Source organism: Crassostrea angulata, chromosome 7 (assembly GCF_025612915.1).
Source record: "Crassostrea angulata isolate pt1a10 chromosome 7, ASM2561291v2, whole genome shotgun sequence".
In the NCBI taxonomy this organism is placed as follows: Eukaryota; Metazoa; Mollusca; class Bivalvia; order Ostreida; family Ostreidae; genus Magallana; species Magallana angulata.
The window spans coordinates 37,638,855-37,661,780 of record NC_069117.1 but is presented as its reverse complement, the minus strand read 5'-3'; the positions used below and the strand labels follow the sequence as shown (position 1 = coordinate 37,661,780).

Below are 22,926 nucleotides of genomic sequence, written 5' to 3'. Positions count from 1 at the left end.
TTTCCTCTTGGATTTTAAGAATCTCATTCGGAAATGTAGGTTTGCCACAAGCAATCTAGTTTTTCAATTGTAGCGATTTTTTGCTAACTCCTGATTGGACTAAGTTTTCATATAAAAGATTTTGATTTATTTTAAATTCCAGTTAAAAAAAATATTGAAATAACCTTAAAAATATTCAGAGTAGGTATTTTCCTCCAGGTTACTTTTTAAAAGTAGTTATCGTCATGCGACAAACTATTTGCGCAATGACAAGTTTGAAACTTCATCTCCTATCACCTTGTCACAAGCACAATATCCAGTACAGGGTTTACACTGACACGCAAAAAGAACGCAACATGAAGAATGTTCTTTTTTTATTTAAAATTGTGAAAGTATTCAATATTTTAAAAAATCACTATTTTAAACATTAAGTAATATTAATTATGCGGATAATTTTATTTTTTTATTCTGTCATGACGGTTACTGCGGTAAAGGGCAGAAATAACCAGTTACAATCGACGCGTAACTACCGGTAATTGAGGCAACAAGAGTTGTTGACGCTTCACTTATACGTTACAATTTAATGAGGCAGTTATTGAGGCGTGATCGCCGGTATCTGTTATTGGTTCGAAACCATATAGAGTTAGTGCGATTGCATTCCAGCCGTATGAGGTTTTAGCCATTAACATTTGAGGTTAATTCCCTTACAGTCACACTAAACCAAACATACATTTTTGTCTATCTAATAAAAAAAATATGAACGCTTGATTAGTTTTTCTGTCATTCTACAGGAGAAGATATAAGCAAAATCAAAATGATCGAAAAATTTATTAGCGATTTTTAAGAAAAAATGTTACATGTAAACATGCAAAAAAGGGGGCCTAAACTTAATTTTTCAGCGTGTCAGATATTTCCCTGCATTTCGAATACGGTAATATATTTTCATATTTCAAAAACAAATTAAAGTTTGGGTAAATTATATATTTCAGTAATCATAGTAATACAAATAGTTGTCTATAACATCAGATGAAAGGGGACAATTCCTCTTACAAGCTGTGAAGTCAAAAAAGGCACGTTTATTGTTCAGCCATGCTAACCTTCACTACAAAGTCTATTTCTATTGAAATTCCATTTTTACCTTGTCTACTTCTAACTATAGAACTATAAATCAAATGAATAAAATCTTGCATGAATAGACAAATTCTTTATTCGCATATGTATTTCATATACTGAAGTCCAGATAACAACAACATCCAACAGTTGATATATTTAATTAACATTGGCTTACAAATAACAAATACATGTACTGAGATGAGGTATCCATGACACTACACCCAGGCCTCACCCGCGGAATGTTGGCACTAAAACTGATGGACATTAAATAATAACAAGAGTATTAGGACACACACATTTTAGAATACAAAGATAAGTTTACAACACTTAATATTTCTGTCAATTATCTTTTGAAACATATCCATCACAAATTTTCTTTTAAGTAAGCTTTCCTGCATTATCCCTTCAACTCTATCTTTACTACCGAAAGTTAAAAGTTCTAATGCTGAACAAAGCATGTTGAACTTGTGAGCATTTCCATTTTCAATCTAATTTTCTTTTTGAATATTATCATCAAATCAATACATGTATATGAATCAAAAGTGAGAATGCACATTAAAATGGTTCAATTTTTTTTTCATAAATTGTAGGTAAGGACACATAAAATAGCTTGCATTTCAAACATGCGAAAACAATATTGTAAACAAAACAGTAAGTGATATGGACACAAATTATTGAAGAAGAGCACCAGAACTCAGATAATAATGTAGTAATTATGAACACTTTCAAACATGGGTGTATATCTAATTAAGAGATTTTTAAAATCTGTCTTTAATAAATTAAAATTAATTAATAAATTTAATGCAATCTCATTTTCAAATCTACATTTGGTGAAACTGTACATACAAGTTCAAATTACTAAATCTTTGATGCTAAACAATACAAATGATGGCAAATTGATTTTATAATTGTTTCCCTACAATTTGAGAAACATAAACAGGTAAGTAGCTGTTGATCTTATTACCTGATATGACCTGTTTTAAATGATATACAGATAACCCTAATACAGTATTGCAAATCAAATAATGGCACAATGTTGTCAAATTAACAATTTTCAGTTGCAAAGCATTGATTTACAAACAATTATGCATTGTATGACAATTTTCATATCCAATTGTAAGATTTCACGATTCAGAGTCCTTCACCATATAAGAAAAGAAATATAAATCAGTCATGTTCATGAGTGGCAGATATTTACACTTTCAAACAAGGCAATCCCTAAGATTAATAGCTTGTTCCAAAATGTGAGTTTACAACAGATATCAAGCAATGTACTTTTAATTAAGCCCCATTTCATGATGTTGACAATGGACAGGTTCAGACATAAATGTAAACCAATAAATTTAATACTTCTGAGTTTATACCACTTTTAATAACAATGGTAGGAAAATTTACATCTTGAAGAAGAGAAATACATGTACAAGTATAACTTTGGTATTAAAAGTACAAATCTAAACATCTCAGTAAGCTGTAATAGGGTTGTCATTGACTGAGTAAGTAAAAAGCAAACACTGCCAGCACAGCTACAGTCACAGACACAAACAGGATCTTGCTATTCCTCTGTAGAAAAGATGGCGTCTCCTGCACCTCCTGGTCTCCTTTCTGCTGACGTCTTTTACGACCCTTCGTCTTCCGTTCGTACTCTTCTAGTTCGGCTTGTTGCTTTTTTAACTCTTCCTCTTTCTTCAGTTTCTCCTTCTCTTCTTCTGACTTTTAAGTTGAAATAAAGAAAGAATTTTTCTTAATTAATACCCAACAGTTGTTTCTATATGAGTGAAATATTCTAGTGTGGAAACTTCATGGCCAAAAGTATTTTTTTAATCATTATTCAAGCAAAAGGATTAACACTCATTTAGCTTTGTAATTTGTATTGTGGGAAAAAAATCTTGTTATTTAAAAACTTTGGTATATATTGGCTGAAGATGAACAATGGCTAGCTCATGAGCTTTGATGTAAACTATTTATCATACCTTCCTCTTACTGGCCCTACTGTCTATTACAGTTTTTTCCCAAATAATACCTGTCCGAATATTTCAAATCTATGATTTCTTTGCTTTCTTTTTGGCTTTTCTTTTCTTAAAGAATCAATAACCTGGATTTTTTTTCCTATCTATTTTACCTGTACATATCTTTATTACCTTGCATTCCTTTCCTTGCTGACAAATGTCGTCACAAATTTAGTTTCTATTTTTTACCTTACAGACATTAGTACCTTCTCGTAAATTCCTTTTCTTGCCAATGTTGTCAAATTCCAGTTTCTATCCTTTTGATACTAATTTTACCTGCACATGACTTTTATACCTTTTTCTTGCGTTCCTTTTCTTGCTGACATATGTCGTCACATTCCAGCTTCTTCCCGCCCTTGACCTCTTTACACAAGAAGTCCTTTTTCTTGCGGCGACATTTACAACGGACTGACACCTTTTTCTCACATTTCCCAATGTTAGGACATTCCCCAGAATGGCACACAGCACCACAAGGATGGCCACAAGGCATCTACAATCATAGGATTGGTTAATATTTCAAGAATACTTCAAGTCCAAAATCTTGAGTTTTGATTTATCATTTCATCAATTGACAAAAGAAGTGAATAAAATGAAAGTTAGGAAATTTACTTTAATAATAAGAGAAGGAATTAAAATATAATTTACATCTTTCAAAAAAAAGAAAAAAGAAATGACAACATTCCTCACAAATTTATATTTAACTTCCTATTCATTCATAGATAGTTATATCAGTAACCATTTACTCATAGTAACGTAAGACAGAAGTTGCTAATTACCAGCTTTGGACACTCTCCCCCACACGACTGTAGGGACTCCCGTTTCTCCCGGTTCTTGATCCAGTCATCACACTGGACATGCTGCACACTGATCTGACAGTGGCACCTCATGCGCAGCATCTGTTTACAAGGGGGGCAGGGGCCGGGGTGGCACTTCATGGTGGGGCAGCTGTGAGTACAGCCCTCGGGGCGGGGCTTCTGACAGCCTGCCTCACACTCCTCACAGTTGGTACCATGCTGTAAACAAAAGGAGTCCTTTAGAGTAACGGTAAATATATACATGTACTGTAGTTAATAATTCATTGAAGGAGGGAGACTGCAAAATATTTGGTAGTTTATAAAGAAAATAAAAAGTTGGTTTTACAGAATTTTTTTCAAAATAAATTTATTTGTTTGGGAGAAATAATTTTCCTCCAAAAAGGGCCAATAATGATTTGAGGGGATATGAGTATTTGATAAGAGACATATGGCCAAGGTATGAAATGTACATATTTAATTACAATTGTTGTTTAATAACGAAGCAGCAAACCAAAGAGCTAAAGAGCAAACAATGTATTTCAAGTATTTCACAGTCAATATTTTGAAACAATTCACACTTTTTGACCATCTTAAATACCTGATCTGTGTCGGGGGCATTAGTGACCAGGTGACACTCCTTTGAACAGGTGTGATTACCACAGTCCAGCTTCCGGCCACACTTTCTCCCACAGGAATAATCTCGGACTTCTGAACATGGAAATTTTGAAATCTGTAGAAAAATATACAAATGTAGATATTTAGTTACCACGGTAAATGAACCCTAACAAATATTCAAGTGAACACACATTCAAGAATGCATTTTTTTCCTTTTAGTAACCTTCAGAAGGTATATACATGTATATATTTTTGTTCTACAGTATGTTTGCATTAAGTACCGTAAATGCTATGCTACTATTCTTGTTGATTTTTTTCTCTTAATTTATATCCAAATCTTTAGATGTTTTACTGATGCTAAATGTTTAATCTGACAGGTTACTTGACCTCATGGAGTCCTATGCACTGCTTGGGGATGGGAACCTGACAGGGGGGACATGGCTTACACACGATCTCTTCCTTCACCAATGGCCGTGCTTCCCAGGGGCCCGCTCTCACAGCCTAGTAACAAACATCAAACAAACACTGACAAACTGTTCCTGGCAGCAAAATGTACATTTACTGATACATCATAGAATACACCTAGGCAGTTAGAGCAAAACAAAATTATAAAAAAGTGCCAGGGATGGGCGATTTTGCTTCATTGTAAGCGTAATTTGTTATATCCTTCAAGGTTACAACATGTAATAAAGTAACGGGGAATGAAAATTACTTCGCTGTAAGTATATTAAAAGGCTGTTTGCTATAACCTATTTTACTTGTATTGAAAACTTACGTTATCTATGATTATTTGTGTAATATAACAATTACATTTATAACTTATTACTGATGGCCAGAAGGCAGTCGTATATGTGATATAAAAGTAAAAGTAGCTGTGCTTTTCTGCGGAGCTATTATTAACATCCAGTTCAACTCGGCACTTTGTCTATGTGCAAATCAGCTTTGTTCAGAGAGAGAACGTGGTTGAAAGAGTCCAATCATTTTTTTTTTAAAAAGTATTAAATTGTATGAGTAAAATAGATTGTCTCTAATTTAACATATGAATCAGTGATCCGTGACTGACATTGTCTTTGATGATGGTCCTGACTGCGGAGTGACACCGGGCGGGACAGCTGTGAGGACATCCCCCCAGCTGCTTCCCACAGACCAGTCCACACGGGGGACAGTCTCCAAAGTGACAGCGGTGGGGAATCTGACTAGAGTGGTGGCAAATTGGGGGTTTCCTGCAAATACAACAACTCAATCATAACTTTAAGTATCAAACCTGATATTTAAATTTCATGAGGTAAATACTACAATGTATCAGAATTCTTTTAATTTTATAAACATATACATTACTTGTACAATTTTATACTTTGACATCAGAATGGAATAGGATGTTACACCAGGAACAGAATTACCTGCATGGGTAGTTGCACCTGGGAGGACGAGTGACCTTCTCCTTCCCACAGGGCACAGTGATACGAGTGGCCTTACAGAAGCAGGTGATCTGTACAGTCAATGGACACGGATAGCACGGGCCTGCAATCACACACACATAATCCCAGTCAGTTATTGTAAAGAAGACCACAGTATTACAGATAAATGTGAATCAATCTATTTCTTTACCTCTGTGGCATCCACTTGCACACTTGTGGTTTTTACAACTCAATAACTTCCCACAAACTTGTTCACAGCTTGGGCAGTTTCCATCACAGCACTATTAAATATACCATATCAATCTTAGATCTTTACTTACATTTATTGAATAATTTTTCCACCATATGTTGTTTTTTTTTTATACTGGGTATTTCTTTTAAAACATTTAAAATGAGATTTTCAAATCGCAAAGCAAAACTAAAACTAGGGAAAATAGTTATGTGTAATGACATTTTTTTTAGTGATGGAATAATTTGCAATGTACTGTACGTACAGTACATGTAATGAAATGTACACAGACCTTTCTCTTACACTGGTGTTTGTTGCAGTCTCGCATGGCTGAACACTTAGTCTCACACAGATATTGCTTGGAACACAGAACCTCCTTTTGCTTTTGTCCACACCGGCAGGTTTTAGTCACTAACTGAAGGCACTGTAACAAACACAAATACATGTACCATACATGTACATGTTAAAATAAAAAAAAAACCTACCTATAACTACCGGCATATCGTTAACTGGGAGCAAAATTTTCATAAAAGATATCTATTCTACCATACATCTTGGGCTTCATCTAAAATTATCATTTCAACCAAAAAAATATGCAAATACGATTCTTTTCCAATGAAATATTTCATGAACAAATGAAAAACAATGACTCATGAAAATGTATGCACAAAGAACTTACGGATCCACAATTGCCAGTGTGGCAGCGTTGTGAACATGTATGTATCCCACAATCCAACAGTTTTCCACAAGTATCTCCGCAAGTCGGTACATCTTCAGTACACGGCAAGTTGTAATCTGAAGTAAAAAAAAAAGTCATTCACAAAACCGGCCTTATTTGATGACACTTGTACTAGTTTAATACGTCTCCTGCAAAAGGATCATTTAGGCTTTCCTTAATGTTAATTATTGTATAACTTACTTGTTTTCCCACACGGGCAAGTTCTATCCCCAGATCTTGGGCAAGGGCCACAACTTTCCTTATGACATATCTTTTCACAGAGATGGTTTCCACAGGAAAGTTTTCTGCCACATGGCTAAAAAAAGAAATCAAACATATTTCCTTTTATTTTCCATTTTATCATTGGTCAACAAAAATTTCAAAAAATGTTAAAGTAATTATTATTATAAAAAATTTACACAGAGTGAACATATGATGGATAAATGTGTATTTAAAGGGTACCTGCAGCCCAGCTGATGTGAAACATATGTTAAAGAGTTTATTTACCAAAATTTAATGCAAAAAACCGCATCGAATTCGGTGCAAAAATAACGGAGTTACGCCTCTTCAAAGTGGCTATTTTTACCTGCTTTGGGAAATCTAATCAAGAGAAAACAGAATTAGGCGATAACGAGGCTTCAGCGGAAGTGACGTCACGAGGTCAACAGGAGGGAAATTTCCTTACAAAGCTATACAAATTAAATTCGATTTTTCAGCCAAAATGATTGATATAGGTCTGATGTTTTGACGTATCTTGTTATTTTAAGTATTGTAGATCTAGAAATTTGATTCTGTTATTATTTTATTTCAATCAGATTTCTTTTTAAAGGATTTTAAAATTTGTTATTCTCGTCGCCTTTTTACCGATGAATACGATGTCTTAAAACGCTTACATGGGCAAATTTATGTTCATTATTCATTTTTTGATTACATAATATCCTCTCACACACGAGTGATCCGAGATAATGACACAGGTAAACAGGTAAACTAACGAAGCCACTGCTCCAGACACACGTGTATCTTGGGTATGTATACACAAGGAACACGAGTATGATGAACAAAGGGAGGGTTTCACACCTCCAGACTGGTAAATTGATTTGTGTATAATTAGCTACTCAATTGTTAAAAGATAAAACAGAAAAATAAATTAGACTGTGTAAAATCAAGCATTCGTCAGCTAAAACATGTGTATAGTCTGTCAATCAGTGATTAAAGAATCATGCATGAAACTATTAATAGTAAAACTAATGTTCGAAGTAAATGCCTTTATTGTTACTTATCTAATCACTTATATAATGACCAAATTTACAATTCAGCAATTGAAACCTTTTTTATGTGATCAAGTAATTATTTCGGAAGTAATTACGTTGGTCTTTATAATTTCTTATTTAATAAAGTGCAACTTTCTTTCGAGCGCTATGGTCAGCAATTAAACGCTTTATAACTCCGTATAGCTTAAATTGTAATACTGACAACGAATCATTATGAAATCTAAATAAACTGGAACATTTTGACAAAGGGTGTGAATAAATGTAAAATTAAATTCCATTATCGTATTTTTAAAAGAATACGAGACAGTCTTAATCATGCAGCCATCTTGGACTTTCGCCTTGATCCGTTTATGATCCCGTGTTCATTACACAGTGATCATGTCCCGTGTTCGTTTGTTAAAGAATGCATACTATTTTGATTGTTATTGGTCCGATATCAATATTTTTAAATAATCGGGCGACATCATTTGTTATTTTATGCCTTATACGAGGAATAGACCCCGAGTTACCTTTTACGAAATATCATTATGTATTATCAATATTATTAATCAGTTAATAATGTTACTGAGAAATCATTCGAAAGAATGACAATATTTACAAAATATGTTTCTTATAACAATAATGCTTTAATTAATTGTCATTTTGCTACATATGGTGTGCATTTATATGTAAAATGTGTTACACATTTGACGAAATTCATGAAACAAACAATTTCCGAACCGGCATTTTTGTTCGATAAAACACGGGTTAAATTCAAACGACAGTATAATTAGTCATCCATGGTTGATACGGAAATAAAACAACAGAAAAAATGTTCCTATATCGGTAAAACAATGCAAGAAAACGAACAGTTTTCATACGATATTCCTGTTTCTCATACAGCGGCGTTGACCCCGTGACGTCACAGTTCATCTCGCGCCAAATCGGCTTGATTCAAAACTCGTTCAGGTGTGAAATCGGGTTTTCCCCAAATATCTCGAAAACTACTTATGCGATCGCTGTAAAATTTTCAGGATGATGTTTTTACACATAGATCTCCATTATATCAAAAATTGACCGGCACTGCAGGTACCCTTTAAACACAATGCAGAAAATCTGTTAATCTATAATGCTTCCTCCAAGAAGAGAAAGTATTAATGATTTATATTATATATAGATCATGTACAACGTACATCTTTGCAGAGGTTAAGACAAGAGAGCTACCTGATCACACTGCCACTCTGGACTGGCACACGGCCGTGTGGTCACTTCCTTCCCACAGTAACATGGCTGCTTGCTCGTTTTAGGACAAGGAGCGCAATCACCTGGACAACAAGAAAATAGCAATCAATAACACCACATATGACCTCTGACCTGCTCAGATCTAGCGCTATATTTTTTCATTTCATGCACATGTATGTACCAGGCAATATCTTTTTCTTTTGAACAGCAGACAGCCCCCCAATTTTTAAACTACTGAAATCATACTTAATACTGGTAAATCGAGTAAGAACCCTTTAACAGAACTGTGTGGTGGTAACTACCTGTATGGCACGGTTGTTGACAGTTGTGATGTCCACACAACAGCTTCCTCCCGCACGGCTTACCACAGGACCACTGCTTGGCACTACAGCGTACGACCCGAGGTTTCTGTTTACCACAGTGGCAAGACACGGTCACCGTCTTAGGACAAGGGGGACAGGCTCCTACATAATGTTTTATAGCTTGTCATCATAATGTACATGAATGAGGGTTCAAATAAAGTAAAATCTAAAGCAATGATTCACAGTTACATTCAAATTATTAAAACTAATGTGAAATTAGCATGCAATAATTAACATTTTTTTCATTACCCGGAACACTCACCTGGATGACACAGGAGGAGACAGGTGTGTCCACATTCCGGCTTCAGGTTTCTGCCACATGTCTGCCCACAGGAGTGGGGCACTAGCCAGGGGTCAAACATTGGGTTGGCTTCTTTTCCACAAAAGCAGATGTATTTTGTAGGACAGTCTTTCTGCTGGTACTCTGTTCTACATTTAGGACTGTAAGATACCAAATATCCCATGACACTTACATTATATTAGATGAACATTTATTGATTTTATTAGAGACCAAACGGCAATGCAGAACTTAATACACCTTACCAGTGCCAAGGAATGTCCTTGCTAGGGGTTTCCCCATCTGGAGATTTGTAGGCATGCTGGTATATACCTTCACGTACCCACTTCTGGATACACTGCATGTGGAACATTGCATAACAACCTCCGCAGTTCCAGATCTACATAAAACACCAATTCTTCCATTTCATCAAACTATATGAGGTAGTGGCCCTTGGATCATGTGAGAAAAAAATAGTTTTATTTAAAATGTATCGCATCAGATGTACAGTACTCACTGCATCAGTCTTCTTAATGGTTTCTATACAGATCAGACAAGCTGAGGAGCTGGATCGGTACGAGTGTACCAAGTCTTGTTGAGCTGTGTCTTGCACTCCATTGGTGTCATTTTCATTGACTAACAACAGAAAAAAAAGTTCAATGTTAAGTACTTCAAAACAAATCTGAGTACAGTTTGAAACAAATTAAGGCAAAGGTACCTCAGTTTGCATATTCTATTACAGTAAATGTTTCCCTTTACATATAAAGGTATATAAGTACGGTACATGTATTATTTTTATTAATAAAATGATCAACACAAAAGGACCGGTATATAGAGACATAAAATTATTTAAATTGATTGACAACTTATTAAAGAAATCACAAATAAAGTGCAGTCATCAAAAGCTTCCAAATATAGACAAAGACTGTTACAGTGGAACTGTCAATAAGTAGCAACAGACTCACCACTCATGGAAGAGTATGACTTGAACACAGTGTTGATGATGTCATCAGCGATGTCTTCCTCTTCTTCATCTTCCTCGTCTTCCGGCTGGATGTGCTGCTGAATTGCCTGCTGGTGGGCCGTGCTGGCCTGTAGGAACTTCTCCTCTGCACTGCGTGGTTTACTTGTATTATTTGTATTTTTCCCTTCAAAACAAGTCTTTAAGTAATCCTGAATGGATCCAGTTACAAATTGTAAAAGTTGAAAGAGAACATATTACCGTAAGTTGTAGATCACATTCATTAAATAGAAACATATACATTATTTTCTTTACTAATTTAAGAATTAATTGAAAAATAATGCTGCAATTCTTTTTTAATTAAGAATGTCTGATCACTATTCATTTCAGTTAATATATTTCATACTAAAAGGAACTGGCATAATTAAAACATAAATATGCATGCAATTTGTTTTCATCAAACCTTTCCTATCAGTTTTTATTTCCAATATATCAGGAATCACAAATAGAGCAATACCTGGTGCAGCAGCATTATGGGTATTTTCCATTCCGCTTGAGTAGTTGCCTCTTCCCCTCCCTCGGCCCTTCGCTCTCAGATATGAAGGTACTTGTGCCATTTTGAAAAAACTGAAGTACAGATCAATATCAATAGTTTTGAGTAGTCAAATATTGGCAGTCTTGCAGGCATATACATGAAGCTCTTGAAATAAAGATTTACATTTTTTTGGGGGGATAGCTGATGAATTTTACTAATAAATCAACAGAGTAAATCTAAGATTTGTAGCATCTTTTTATTACCTTATAGCTACAGCAAAAATAATTTTACAACAAAACTTTATTTAGAAATGTACATGATTTAAAGGTCTTGAAGATATATGCCTGCATGGATTATATTTGCCACAGTGGCCTTGCAATGGACCCCTACACGATAACTGCGGTATTGCTCACTTGCAGGGCAAATTTATATATTTTGCCGAAATTTTCGTAGGTAGATAATTAAATGACGTAAATGAAACAATTGATGTTACATCATATTTCACAAAATAATGTCATTTTGCCCTGCAAAAGGGCAGTACCGCAGTTACAGTGAAGGGGTTAATTAATTTCTAGACAATTCTTGTACATTATTACAGAGCACAGCTCACTGGCATAAAGTACCAGATAGCAAGGCAGCTCTATCGGCAAGTTATGCATTCATTGAGATTTTTTGACGATATCCATGAATTTACAAAAAAATAAATTATAAATTGGAGCATCACACAGGCTTTAATCAAATCTCACAGGTTTTTTTGTTTTTTTTAAATACTCATTCTTTTTCACTTTGTCATGAACATAGAAAAGCAAAATTGAAGAAAATGATAGTTACATAATTATGTTACCAACATATTTGATCATTTCAGTGGCTTTCTACGAGCATGGCATGCCAATGTAAACTACATTGTACATGCATGTCTCACTTGCTTCGCCTGTGTACCTATGTTGAGCGTGTTCGATCACAAACTACGGTTGCCTTAGTTTGACTGAAATGAGATTGAACTCACTTTAGTCCGACTAAAATGAAACTATGGTCCAACCAACGGAGATACTCTGGACTGTCTCTAGTCAGGTTTAGTTTAAAGATGGCGACGGAAAGCGAAACCTCCAAATTTTGCTTATTTTAATCAGCTCAACATGCAATGTGTTTTAAACATTTTAGTGCACACACATATGATTCAATGTGTTTACAAGTTATTTTCCTTCTTTTTTCACGAACAATAAAAGTTTGAGTAGAAATTAACATCTTTCTCATTTTTTTAACCAGACATCGACCAATGTGCGTTCGAACACAGACGTGCGCACCATAAGTTTTCCTTACTACCGTGGTTGAACTCTAGTTAATGATCGAACTCGACCGTTACCGGTTGTAGATCAGTGTTTTGAAGGGGGTAACACTAAAAATAATAAACAGTTTGATGCTTTAATTAATTACCTTTTAAATGACATATATTTAAAAAAAAACTTGGAGGTTACATGATAAATCTGCTGCAATAATTTGTTTTCTTTACAGATGGGAAGTTCGAAGTATATACTTTACCTGACACGTCAGCCCTCGATATTTTGCCGTCTGTATTCTGAGTTATCGGCTTCTGACATGGGCGCAGCCATGAAATCACTCAAGCGTGAAATGTGTTAATTTTTTTTTTGTTTTAGAATTGGGTTTCAAGAAATAAGTTTTGGAATTTAAAATTATTTTTCCAGATATCCTTTGCTTGATTTTGAAGATAATTTATAATTTTTAAAATAAAATCTCGCAAATAACATCTGTGCGAGACTTTATAGATGGCTACAGAAAAACAACTGTCCGTGGTGACATAATCATCTATTCTTATATATTTATGGATGACATAGAAGCATGAACAGTGTAATTAATGTTATTTTTTAAGAAATTCGTATGAACCCAAACGAGCAATACTCTGAACAAAGTGGAATCTCTGCCGCAAGGTATGGTCTGCATGATCTTAAAATTTCATTTCCTTATGCTGCCAGTACCATTTAGATTTGGTGGCTTAGTGTTAAAACGAAAGTTCACTTTATCCCACACTTCGTTTGATAAAGAATGTGTTACTAAATATGTTGATAACCATTGCAGTTTTTAATTTTCTTGCCCGCTGTACACAAAAACACTTTAGTTGGCAATTTATACATTACATTAAATTTATTGAAAAAATTATGAAGGTGGTCTTTAAATTTTTTGTAGTTTCTGTCCATTAGAGTGTTTAAAATTACCACTGCAATGAAATATGTCGTATTTCACCTGAAATATTTTTCTTATTTCTCCAAATTCTTTATTAAGAAAGGCATCTTGATAAGTTGTTTTTGGGTTAAAAGATTCTTGTGGTGTCATGAATGTAGGTCACATTTCGATCTCTTTCTTTTTAGATAATTTGCCGGTGAAACTTTTTGTTATTTGAAAATTACTGACATATCATCAATTCTCGCCAAGAACCATTTCTTGCCAGTGCACTGTTATGTCATTTCATCAACACATAAAATTTATATTATACAGAATTTGTCCTTGGCGAGAATTGGTCGCATGTCACTAGAACTGGTTTTTTAAATATCACATAATAGGTTTGCAATGAGTATGGTGCATAACTGCATATGTTGACAATATGTGATTATTTTTAGGGGTCCCAATTCTTTGTCAGAACAACGTCCAGAGACAGGCGACGGAATGTAAGTAAATGCAACAAATTCAGAGTTCTATAATTCATTCATTTTTGCATATGTTAAACGATATTACCACGATATTACCATATTACACGATATTTTAGATTTATCTGATATTATTAATCTTATATATGTACTGCATTATTAAGTTATTCTTGCATAATATTGGTAAAAATTGAATTTGTACCCATTAGATTAAATAAATGATTTAGTTCAGAATATTTACACAGAATTCATATGTATATAAATGTTGGTAGATTAATATATTTTGAACACTCATTGAATTGTAATATAAGCAAAACCTAAATGTTAACCAGAATTAAATGTAGATGTCTCAAATGTTGGACCAAAGGCTACTTCACATTTTGTACCTTTGATTAAAGTTAACTAAATTAAAATACCTTTTGTTGAATATTTGTAGGAAGCGTGCGGCAGCAAAACAGATGATAGAAAGATACTATTACCAACTAACAGATGGCTGCGGAAACGAACATTGTCAAAACAAAGACTGTGCTTCATGTCCAACCTTTGCTTTTCAAGAAAAATCAAAAAACGAACTTGCTGTGAAAGCAATAGATTTGTTCAAAGAAAAGGCTAAGTTATGTGGATCCCTACCCACTAAAGTTCCTCGAGCTGAAAATGCAGCTGGACCATCCAAACTCAGCAATGAAGAAAATGCAACAACAGCAAATGTTGTATTGGGGGGAGCTTCTTCCTCATCCAAAGCACACAGTGGAGCAGAATCTTCTAAAACAGCGAAGGTCTTCGTGGAGGAAAAGCCGTCCTCGTCCAAAGGCCAGACAACTGCCTTGTTCTCCCAGCAGTCAACATGCAATGTTATAAAACCCATCCCTACTCCTGGTAGGTTACATTTTTCTTTTTGCATTAAAAAATGTGAAGCCTGCAGAAATCTTAAATTTATTATTTTAAATACTGAGCTGGGAAGTAACTTATAGATTGTATTACTAACTGTGTTTTAGTTTTCCAATGAATTTGTTGTTTTGTTGTATATAACACAAAGTTTAAACGCAAATCGCACAAATTGTTGAAGATTAAGCAATATAAATGCTGCTTATGAAAGAATTTATCTAGATATATGTATGTATTTCAGCTGCAGAGACGATAAACTATTTGACAGAGGAGAAGGTTATTAAGTTGATTAAAGACTGTGAAGGAGAAAACAGCTGGTCAAAATTGATACGAGTGATTGGTGCCACATTCAATAATGCTGATTCACTAATCATGAGTTTCCGAAGAAACGATCACAATATAAGTGACCATGGGAATGTAGTTACAGAAGAGAAAGGTGATGAACGAGTTAGTGCCATTCGCTCTGATGTAAGTTCTTGTGATAAAGAAGTCAGTTATTCTTTGGACCTGGAAGCAGTACGAAGAACTTTCAAAGCCTTAATGAAGATTCCGGGCTTGCCTTACCAAGGTGCTTTAGTGAATGCTTTGTCTAGTTTATCCCGTAATGTTGAAATGGAACTCAGATATCGGAGACCCATGGAACAAAATCCCAATTATATAAATATATTTTTGATTGTGATGGAAATTCCCCTTGACGAGCACGAGGAATTATTGGAAAACTCCTTTCCAGAGTTCTGCAAGGCGTTGGGTCACATGAACATGTCAGGACAAGCAAAACTGGCGAGAATTTGGTCCACCTTCGGAGATGATTGGCTAATGCAGAAGACCAGGCTTCTTCATCAGGTGATAACCATGAAAATTGCCCAGAATCATGGCAGATGGGGTAGAGTGTATCAGTTGAATGAAGACGAAGGAATCGCAGGTTCCACGAAAGTGATGAAGATTCTATTCTATGCCAGCATAATAGGAGGTTCGATGGACCCTGACTCTGTGCTGGCCGAGGAGAAGGAAACGAACGAATCAGAGGAAAGCCTGCAGGACATGCTACAGGGTGGGGCCGTAGGACACGAACCTAAGGACCTGAATAAACCTAAGGAGGATCCCCTCGCCAATGAACTTCGTGTGTCTGTCCTGGACTGTCGCAGACCATTAGTTCCCTATGATGAATTTGTAAACGAACTCTTGAATGAATACGTCGACATTGAGGCAGACTACAAGAACAAGATGGAGAATAAGTTTTCTTTCATGAATCACAGCTTTATCTTAACTACTGCATCCAAACACACGTGCATGTATATTGACAACAGGGTCAGAATGTATAACGAGAGACGGTCTTCCATTTTAAACACCTTAGTGCGAGGCCTGCCCCCCATCCCTTTCTTGCGACTCCGAGTGAGGAGAGACCATCTTATAGATGATGCCCTTGTAAATGTTAGTACAATAGACAATACTTTAGTAGTGTTTGATATTTCACAATAGGCATTTGAATTTTTGATATAGACCTTTTATTGGTATAGTTTTCATATGTGAAAAATGAATTTTTGTAATTTACGGGTAGTTATGATGATATTGTTTTAGATTTTAAATTTTTAAGTTGATAAATGATAATGCACAATATACACAAGATGAAAAAAGTAGTAACTTGTTTTTTGTCTCTCTCGAATTTTAGCTTGAAATGACGGCCATGGATAATCCTCAGGATCTGAAAAAGCAGCTGATCGTGGAGTTCGAGGGAGAACATGCCATGGATGAAGGAGGCGTGTCCAAAGAGTTCTTCCAACTTGTTGTAGAGGAAATATTTAATCCAGATTTTGGTAAGTTTGCAAGTACATTAGATACCAAATGCATGCTTACAGGAACATCACTGTGCTGAAATCAGAACATGTGTGATAAACTGATTTTTATTGAAGTCAAGACATGTATTTCTTTTTTTCTGATAGGTATGTTTACATACAATGAACACACTAGGCAGTTCTGGTTTAATCCCACCTCCTTTGAGAATGATGGACAGTTTACTCTGATTGGGATAGTGCTGGGGCTGGCTATATACAACAGCACAATTGTGGACATCCACTTCCCGTCTGTAGTGTACCGGAAGCTGATGGGAAAGAAAGGCCGGTTTGAAGACCTGAAAGATTTGGATCCGGTAGGTTTAAATTGTTTAAAGATGCAATTTCCATGTAATGGAATGTTTATTCTATTTTAGTGTATAACCAATAGTTTATGTTTCCTGGCCAAAAGGAAATCAGGATCTGATTTAGGAAACTTATAAGAGGAATTTTCAAAAATAGACTAAAGTGCTTAGCAACATGACTTCAAGTTTAATTTGTTCAATAAATATATCATGACATCTGGCTAAAAAGAACAACTGTTACAATACATATTACATGTAGTGTATATGACAGAGAGACAGTTCAAGCTTAAACATAATTATACCTATGTACTGACTAATATCATGATTAACCATTGTTTTCATATGCATCAAATGTTGCAAAAGGTACATTTACTATCTCCAGATATATAAATTTGCTAAAACTGTGAATTTTGCAGTACATTGTGTATCTTGTTAAGACAAATGTTAATACATGTACCGGATGCATCACTTCCATCAATGTCGATAGGGAAACATACTTAGTTATCGAACTTCTATGACAAGTGTTTCAGTACAATGTCATTTATATAATATAAACATGTTCTTAGTGTAACCATTTAACTGATGATATATAATTTTCTTACACTGACTGCAGCTCTTAATTTGCACAATGTTAAACTGAAAGAATTACTTCAACACACTTTGTGTTTAAAAATTAAATTTTAACTTTACAATTTAAGTCAAGTTCTCCAAAGTCATTGAGGGAAGGTAAACAGTTAGTGCCATTCTTTAATATAAAGGTGAACTCTTCACTATAACGGGGTATGACCACACTTACCATACATAAACTGGTTAATTTGTACACATTTTCTGATTTTTTTTATGCGACCAGTATTTTACAAAATTGTTAATATGTATATAGTTGATACTGTAAATACTTTTACAATACTTAATGGCTAATTTGTTAATACACTTCTAGCACATACATGTACATGTAACTGTCATATTCCAGGTATGTAGTATTAAATTTTGTTTGAAGTTGATGTTGTGAGTATTTTATATCTTCAGACACTTTATGCAAGTCTACAGCAAATGTTGGAGTATGAAGGCGAGGATTTGGAGGATGTGTTCATGCAGCCATTTAAAATTGGCTACAAAGATGTGTTTGGATGCGATTTGACTCATGAACTCAAAGAGAAAGGTGCAGACACACATGTCAACCACGGTAACAGACAGGTAAGTGTACTTAGTAACGTAAAACAACATATTTACATACCGTGTACATGTTATTTATGTTGGAAGCCAGTTGTGACAATTCTATAGTTGACACTCGATGTTTATTTGACCTAATGTTTACTGTAGGAGTTCGTTGACCTGTATTCAGACTTCATGCTCAACAAATCTATTGAGAAGCAGTTCCGAGCCTTTAAGCGAGGATTTAACCTGGTGACCAACGAAAGTCCGCTACGCATGCTATTCCGGCCAGAGGAAGTGGAACTCTTGATCTGTGGAAGCACAGTAAGCAGCCTTGTACAATTTATTCTGGTGGTTCAAATTTAAATTTATTAATCAAATCAGTTGGGTATACTAATTTGACTGATACTTCATTTAGTTGAAATTTTTTAGAGTAGACACAATGAAAAGGATTCTTTTGACTGGCCTAATTATCTTGATTTTAAATTTTCCAGCATTTCGATTTCTATGACCTACAGAAGTCGACAGAATATGATGGAGGTTTTACAGTGGACTCTCCAACAATCCTGTAAGATTTTCCTGTGTTTTTGGCACATGGTTAAAAAAAGACAGCTTTACCAATAAACACATGTATTAGACTGTCAATACATGAAGATTATCTATGCTGCATGTGTACTAAAATGTCATTTGCATATGTGCTGTATGTGGTGTCATTAATATTTAGGGAATCAGGGTTTTTTAATATTTTATTAAACTCATAGTTTTGATGAACAGATACTTGTATTCCTGAAAGATGGCTATAGCAATACAAATAATGTTTCTTGCTTCAATAAACATTTGAATGTGTGGATCCTCTCAACAAAGAAATCACTAAAAATTGGTGTGCATAACAAATAATGATAAAACAACATTAACTGGTATAAAATGTGACTAGTTATAATTATTCTAAAAATTGACCCAATTACCAGTGTCTTTTTTTCCCTCTACCACATAGACATTTCTGGGAGATAGTGCATGAATTCACGGAGGATCAGAAGAGACGCTTGTTACAGTTTACCACGGGAACAGATCGAGTCCCGGTGGGTGGGCTATCCAAGATCAAACTAATCATCGCCAGGAACGGCCCTGACTCAGATAGGTAGGTAAACCACTGCGGACCTCATTTGGATACCCTGTGCATGATTCTATATTTTTAAAGTCAAAACACAAATTTAATTAGAGATTCTATATATAAGTAGAAAGTCAGTAAACTGTACTTGTAATTGATATATTAATTATGTTTACATATAAAAGAACTTGAGCATTATGAAACTGCAGTTATTTATATGTACACATACATGTATATTGCAAGTCAACATTGAAATATGATAAATTTTCCACCAACAATTACGCCCTTATTTGAAACGGAAACAGTTTCAGTTTGTTTTCTAATTGAATACTTAACCCACAATTGTTCTATAATTAAAATGATATGTCAAAGATCTAGACAGTCATATATATATATATAAACATGTACCAGGAAATGTGTTACATGTATGTAAGTGAGCCCTCAGCTTTTTGACTGCAACATTTTAAAATGAATCTCGTATTTTGGATAAGAAGGTTGCAGTCAAGAGTTCAAATACAATGTCTGACACATATAACTGTAGTTTTTAGGTTTAGAGGAATAGATGCACATGTATTGCATGGAAAAAGCAAGTGTGCAAGATCTTGGTTTTCAGATGACAAAGTGACACTTCAAATTTCCCTTTGACAGTTTGTACATATTTTTTCTCCTTTATTTTCAGACTTCCGACAGCTCACACCTGTTTTAACGTATTACTTCTACCGGATTACTCCACCAAAGAAAAGTTGAAAGATAGGCTGGAAAAAGCTGTAGATTACTCAAAAGGCTTTGGTATGCTGTGATATAAACCAAGTGCTGCCAAGATTGGTTTATGCATCAATTGTATATCCTACTTGTTCTTCAAACTTCATGTCTTGTAAAACAAATGCATTGATAATTTTTTTTGATATTCTAATATTTCGGTTATTGCAAAAATTGAAGAAGAAAAAATGAAATCAACAAGATATAAGTTTCAATGTGAAATATCAAAATTTATGAAATGCTGTTCAGATAAGAAGCTGTGTACCGTTAGGTCAAAATAAAATCAATTTTTGAAGATAAAAAATAATATCAGGTTTATCAACTTATTGCAAATTTGTGATCCAGAGCTGTATTGCAGTTTAAAGATAAAATATGTTTTACTCATTTTTAATGGGTGCCTAAAATGAATGATTTAACAAATTCTGAATTTGAAACAAGGTATAAGAATGGTGTGTAATTTGCATTTAAAATTTTTAAAAGTCCTTGTACAAGTTTATATCTAATTAAGGGAATAATTCCCACCTATAAGATCTCTTGTACATGTAGTTTAAAATGTTGAAAAGGGTAAAAAAAAAATCCTAAAAGCTGCATGCATGTCTGACAATTTAAAAAAAATAATGAAATTCATCTACATGTACTAACGGCTATTCAGTATTTAAACAAGAACAATTATTTTATCTTGCTTGAATGATTATGGATAAAGTGATAGTAATTTAATTACCAATATCCAGAAGTTTAAAAATGTTTCCTTGCAAAAATCTTCTCTAGAATGGAGGCAAGGTGTTGTTGACTTGTAAAAAATTGATTACCTTTCAATGTGCCAGGATGTTACAAGTGCCAAATCTGTCCTTACAAGATCTGCAGATGGATATCATTTGTCTGTTACTATTGTTTGTTAAGATTTTTTCTTTTACCAATCTCATACTTGGTAAATTTTACCTTGGCCCCAACTCTAAACTTTAAAAATCAGAAATACAATGGCAAGAATTTAAATAGATAATGTTTTATAATGGGAATAAAAATGTACATTGTATATCTACATTTGAAGAGATAAATTCTGCCATTTTGTACTTAGATTATTGTTCTAGCACACATAAATGTACAGGTAAGTGTTGATAATAGAAATTTCCCCTTGATACTATCTGCATGTTTGATGTTCAGTGTCTGTTTTAACTTTTACAGAAAACGCTGTGTGCTTAATTGTCACAAATGTATCTCAGTTCTTTTTTTCTGACGTCAGTTTGTATCCAATTGGGTTTTTATTCCTGTTTAGTGAATGCTCTGAGCCTTAAAATTTCAAATGTATTTATTGAGATTTTGAAGAATTTTGTATCGTTTGGTTATGCAGAGTGATGAATTTACAAGTAAAAAGGATGTATACATGTAAGAAATCTCTGTGCTACTAATACATGTATAAGTAAAATGCTGTCATTTTTTTCCCTTAGAAATGCAGCAAATTTTTTTTAAAGATGGTCTTAAATTCTCTTTAGAAATAGGATTTTTTCTGTTGTGTGTGTTGTGGGTTTCACAATTTGTTTACTCAAAAGTCAAGTATAAATGAGAATAAAGGGCCCCCAATCCCTTAGGTGGTGCAAGCAGATTTTGCAAGTGAAAATGATTTGATAGAACAATGAAATTTTATTTTCATCTTGGGGAAACCAATGATTAAATTATGTCTAGAAATCCTGCATATATACAGCTGTAGTGTTACATTGCTCGACAGAACCTAGCATCACATTCAATGTGTAATGTGGAATCATCATTGTCCATGGCAGGTCAATAAATCATGTGGATTTTGTGGTTACCAATTACAAGTATTTTCATCCCGCCAACTTTGGTATTGGGTTCATGTACCAATGAACAAAAACTTCCTTTCAATTCAGGAAAGTTACCCACAAAAAAAATTGAAAACCACCATCCAGACACTTTTATTACAACCCAAGAACATTGACTTGCTATGAAATGGAATGATTCCACTGCATGAAAAGATCCACTTTATCTTCAGCATGACAGAAATCAAGTGTAAACTTGTCAAGTTCAATAAATGCTATGTCAAAAGAATCCTCTTGTTTATTGTTATTGACCTAAACCGGAAAAAGTGATGAAGCATCAACAAAGTATCAACAGTCTGGCTGGAATTATTTACGTGTAGCTACTCATGTACTGTAGAGATAACAATTCTGTCTACCATCTGAAAATAATGAATGGTACTAGTAGGTCTATTTATAATACATGTCTATTTATAATACATGTAGCTGCGAAAATGAGGAAGTATTTTATACTGCTAGTATTTAAGGTGAGACGACACATTCCTCGAGCATCTTTTTTGTATCTCCTCGTAATAAAGAGTTTCAATAAAAATTATTTTTATAGTGATTTTTAAAATGATTAAAATTTACTTATATAAGGATATATGCCTAGATGGCCGAGTGGTTAGAGCTGTGACTGCTCTCTGCCAGAAGCGTAGGTTCCAGAGGTTGCGAGTTCAAATCCCGGCCCACTATAGTGAATTTCGCTGTGCTATATTTATTTATTTTTATATTAGCAATTCAAGTGTATTTTCAAGAAGATTATATAGGAAATTGCATTCTCTAGTACTTTGCAGAAATGCCTGGTAAGGTATCCTAATTTTTTGCAAGAAAGCTTGTCAGAGTAGTAGTAAACCATTAACAAATTCCTGGAAAATGTTATATAAAATTGAAGAACGTGTCGTCTCACCTTAACCTGAA

At 34.3% G+C, this 22,926-nt stretch overlaps 2 protein-coding genes across 2 annotated transcripts; one reads left to right on the top strand and one right to left on the bottom strand.

Annotated features, from left to right (window-relative positions):
- Positions 1-1,161: 1,161 nt before the first annotated feature.
- LOC128155661 (NF-X1-type zinc finger protein NFXL1-like) lies at positions 1,162-13,131 on the bottom strand. Its single transcript, XM_052817478.1, has 19 exons — positions 13,039-13,131; positions 11,482-11,591; positions 10,969-11,151; positions 10,521-10,639; positions 10,270-10,403; positions 9,989-10,167; positions 9,667-9,828; positions 9,347-9,447; positions 7,074-7,188; positions 6,834-6,949; positions 6,447-6,578; positions 6,116-6,206; positions 5,908-6,028; positions 5,571-5,730; positions 4,895-5,008; positions 4,491-4,622; positions 3,875-4,111; positions 3,394-3,588; positions 1,162-2,802 (listed from the first exon to the last, which is right to left on the bottom strand). Exons 2-19 carry the CDS (start codon positions 11,579-11,581, stop codon positions 2,575-2,577), a joined length of 2,619 nt encoding a protein of 872 aa, XP_052673438.1. The 5' UTR covers positions 11,582-11,591; positions 13,039-13,131; the 3' UTR covers positions 1,162-2,574.
- Positions 13,132-13,275: 144 nt separating this feature from the next.
- Positions 13,276-22,258, top strand: LOC128155660 (ubiquitin-protein ligase E3A-like). The gene is made up of 11 exons (XM_052817477.1): positions 13,276-13,445; positions 14,133-14,180; positions 14,596-15,035; positions 15,286-16,475; positions 16,714-16,858; positions 16,985-17,190; positions 18,205-18,372; positions 18,499-18,654; positions 18,825-18,898; positions 19,325-19,468; positions 20,118-22,258. The coding sequence occupies exons 1-11, from the start codon at positions 13,396-13,398 to the stop codon at positions 20,236-20,238; spliced, it is 2,742 nt and encodes a 913-aa protein (XP_052673437.1). The 5' UTR covers positions 13,276-13,395; the 3' UTR covers positions 20,239-22,258.
- Positions 22,259-22,926: the final 668 nt, after the last annotated feature.

Coding starts and splice junctions, on each gene's coding strand:
- LOC128155661 (XM_052817478.1), bottom strand. CDS start 11,581: ATGGCACAAGTACCTTCATATCTGAGAGCGAAGGGCCGAGGGAGGGGA. Junction 5,009..5,570: donor GGACCATCATCAAAGACAAT/GTCAGTCACGGA, acceptor GTTTGTTACTAG/GCTGTGAGAGCGGGCCCCTG. Junction 3,589..3,874: donor GGGGAGAGTGTCCAAAGCTG/GTAATTAGCAAC, acceptor CTATGATTGTAG/ATGCCTTGTGGCCATCCTTG.
- LOC128155660 (XM_052817477.1), top strand. CDS start 13,396: ATGAACCCAAACGAGCAATACTCTGAACAAAGTGGAATCTCTGCCGCA. Junction 13,446..14,132: donor AGTGGAATCTCTGCCGCAAG/GTATGGTCTGCA, acceptor GATTATTTTTAG/GGGTCCCAATTCTTTGTCAG. Junction 14,181..14,595: donor CCAGAGACAGGCGACGGAAT/GTAAGTAAATGC, acceptor GAATATTTGTAG/GAAGCGTGCGGCAGCAAAAC.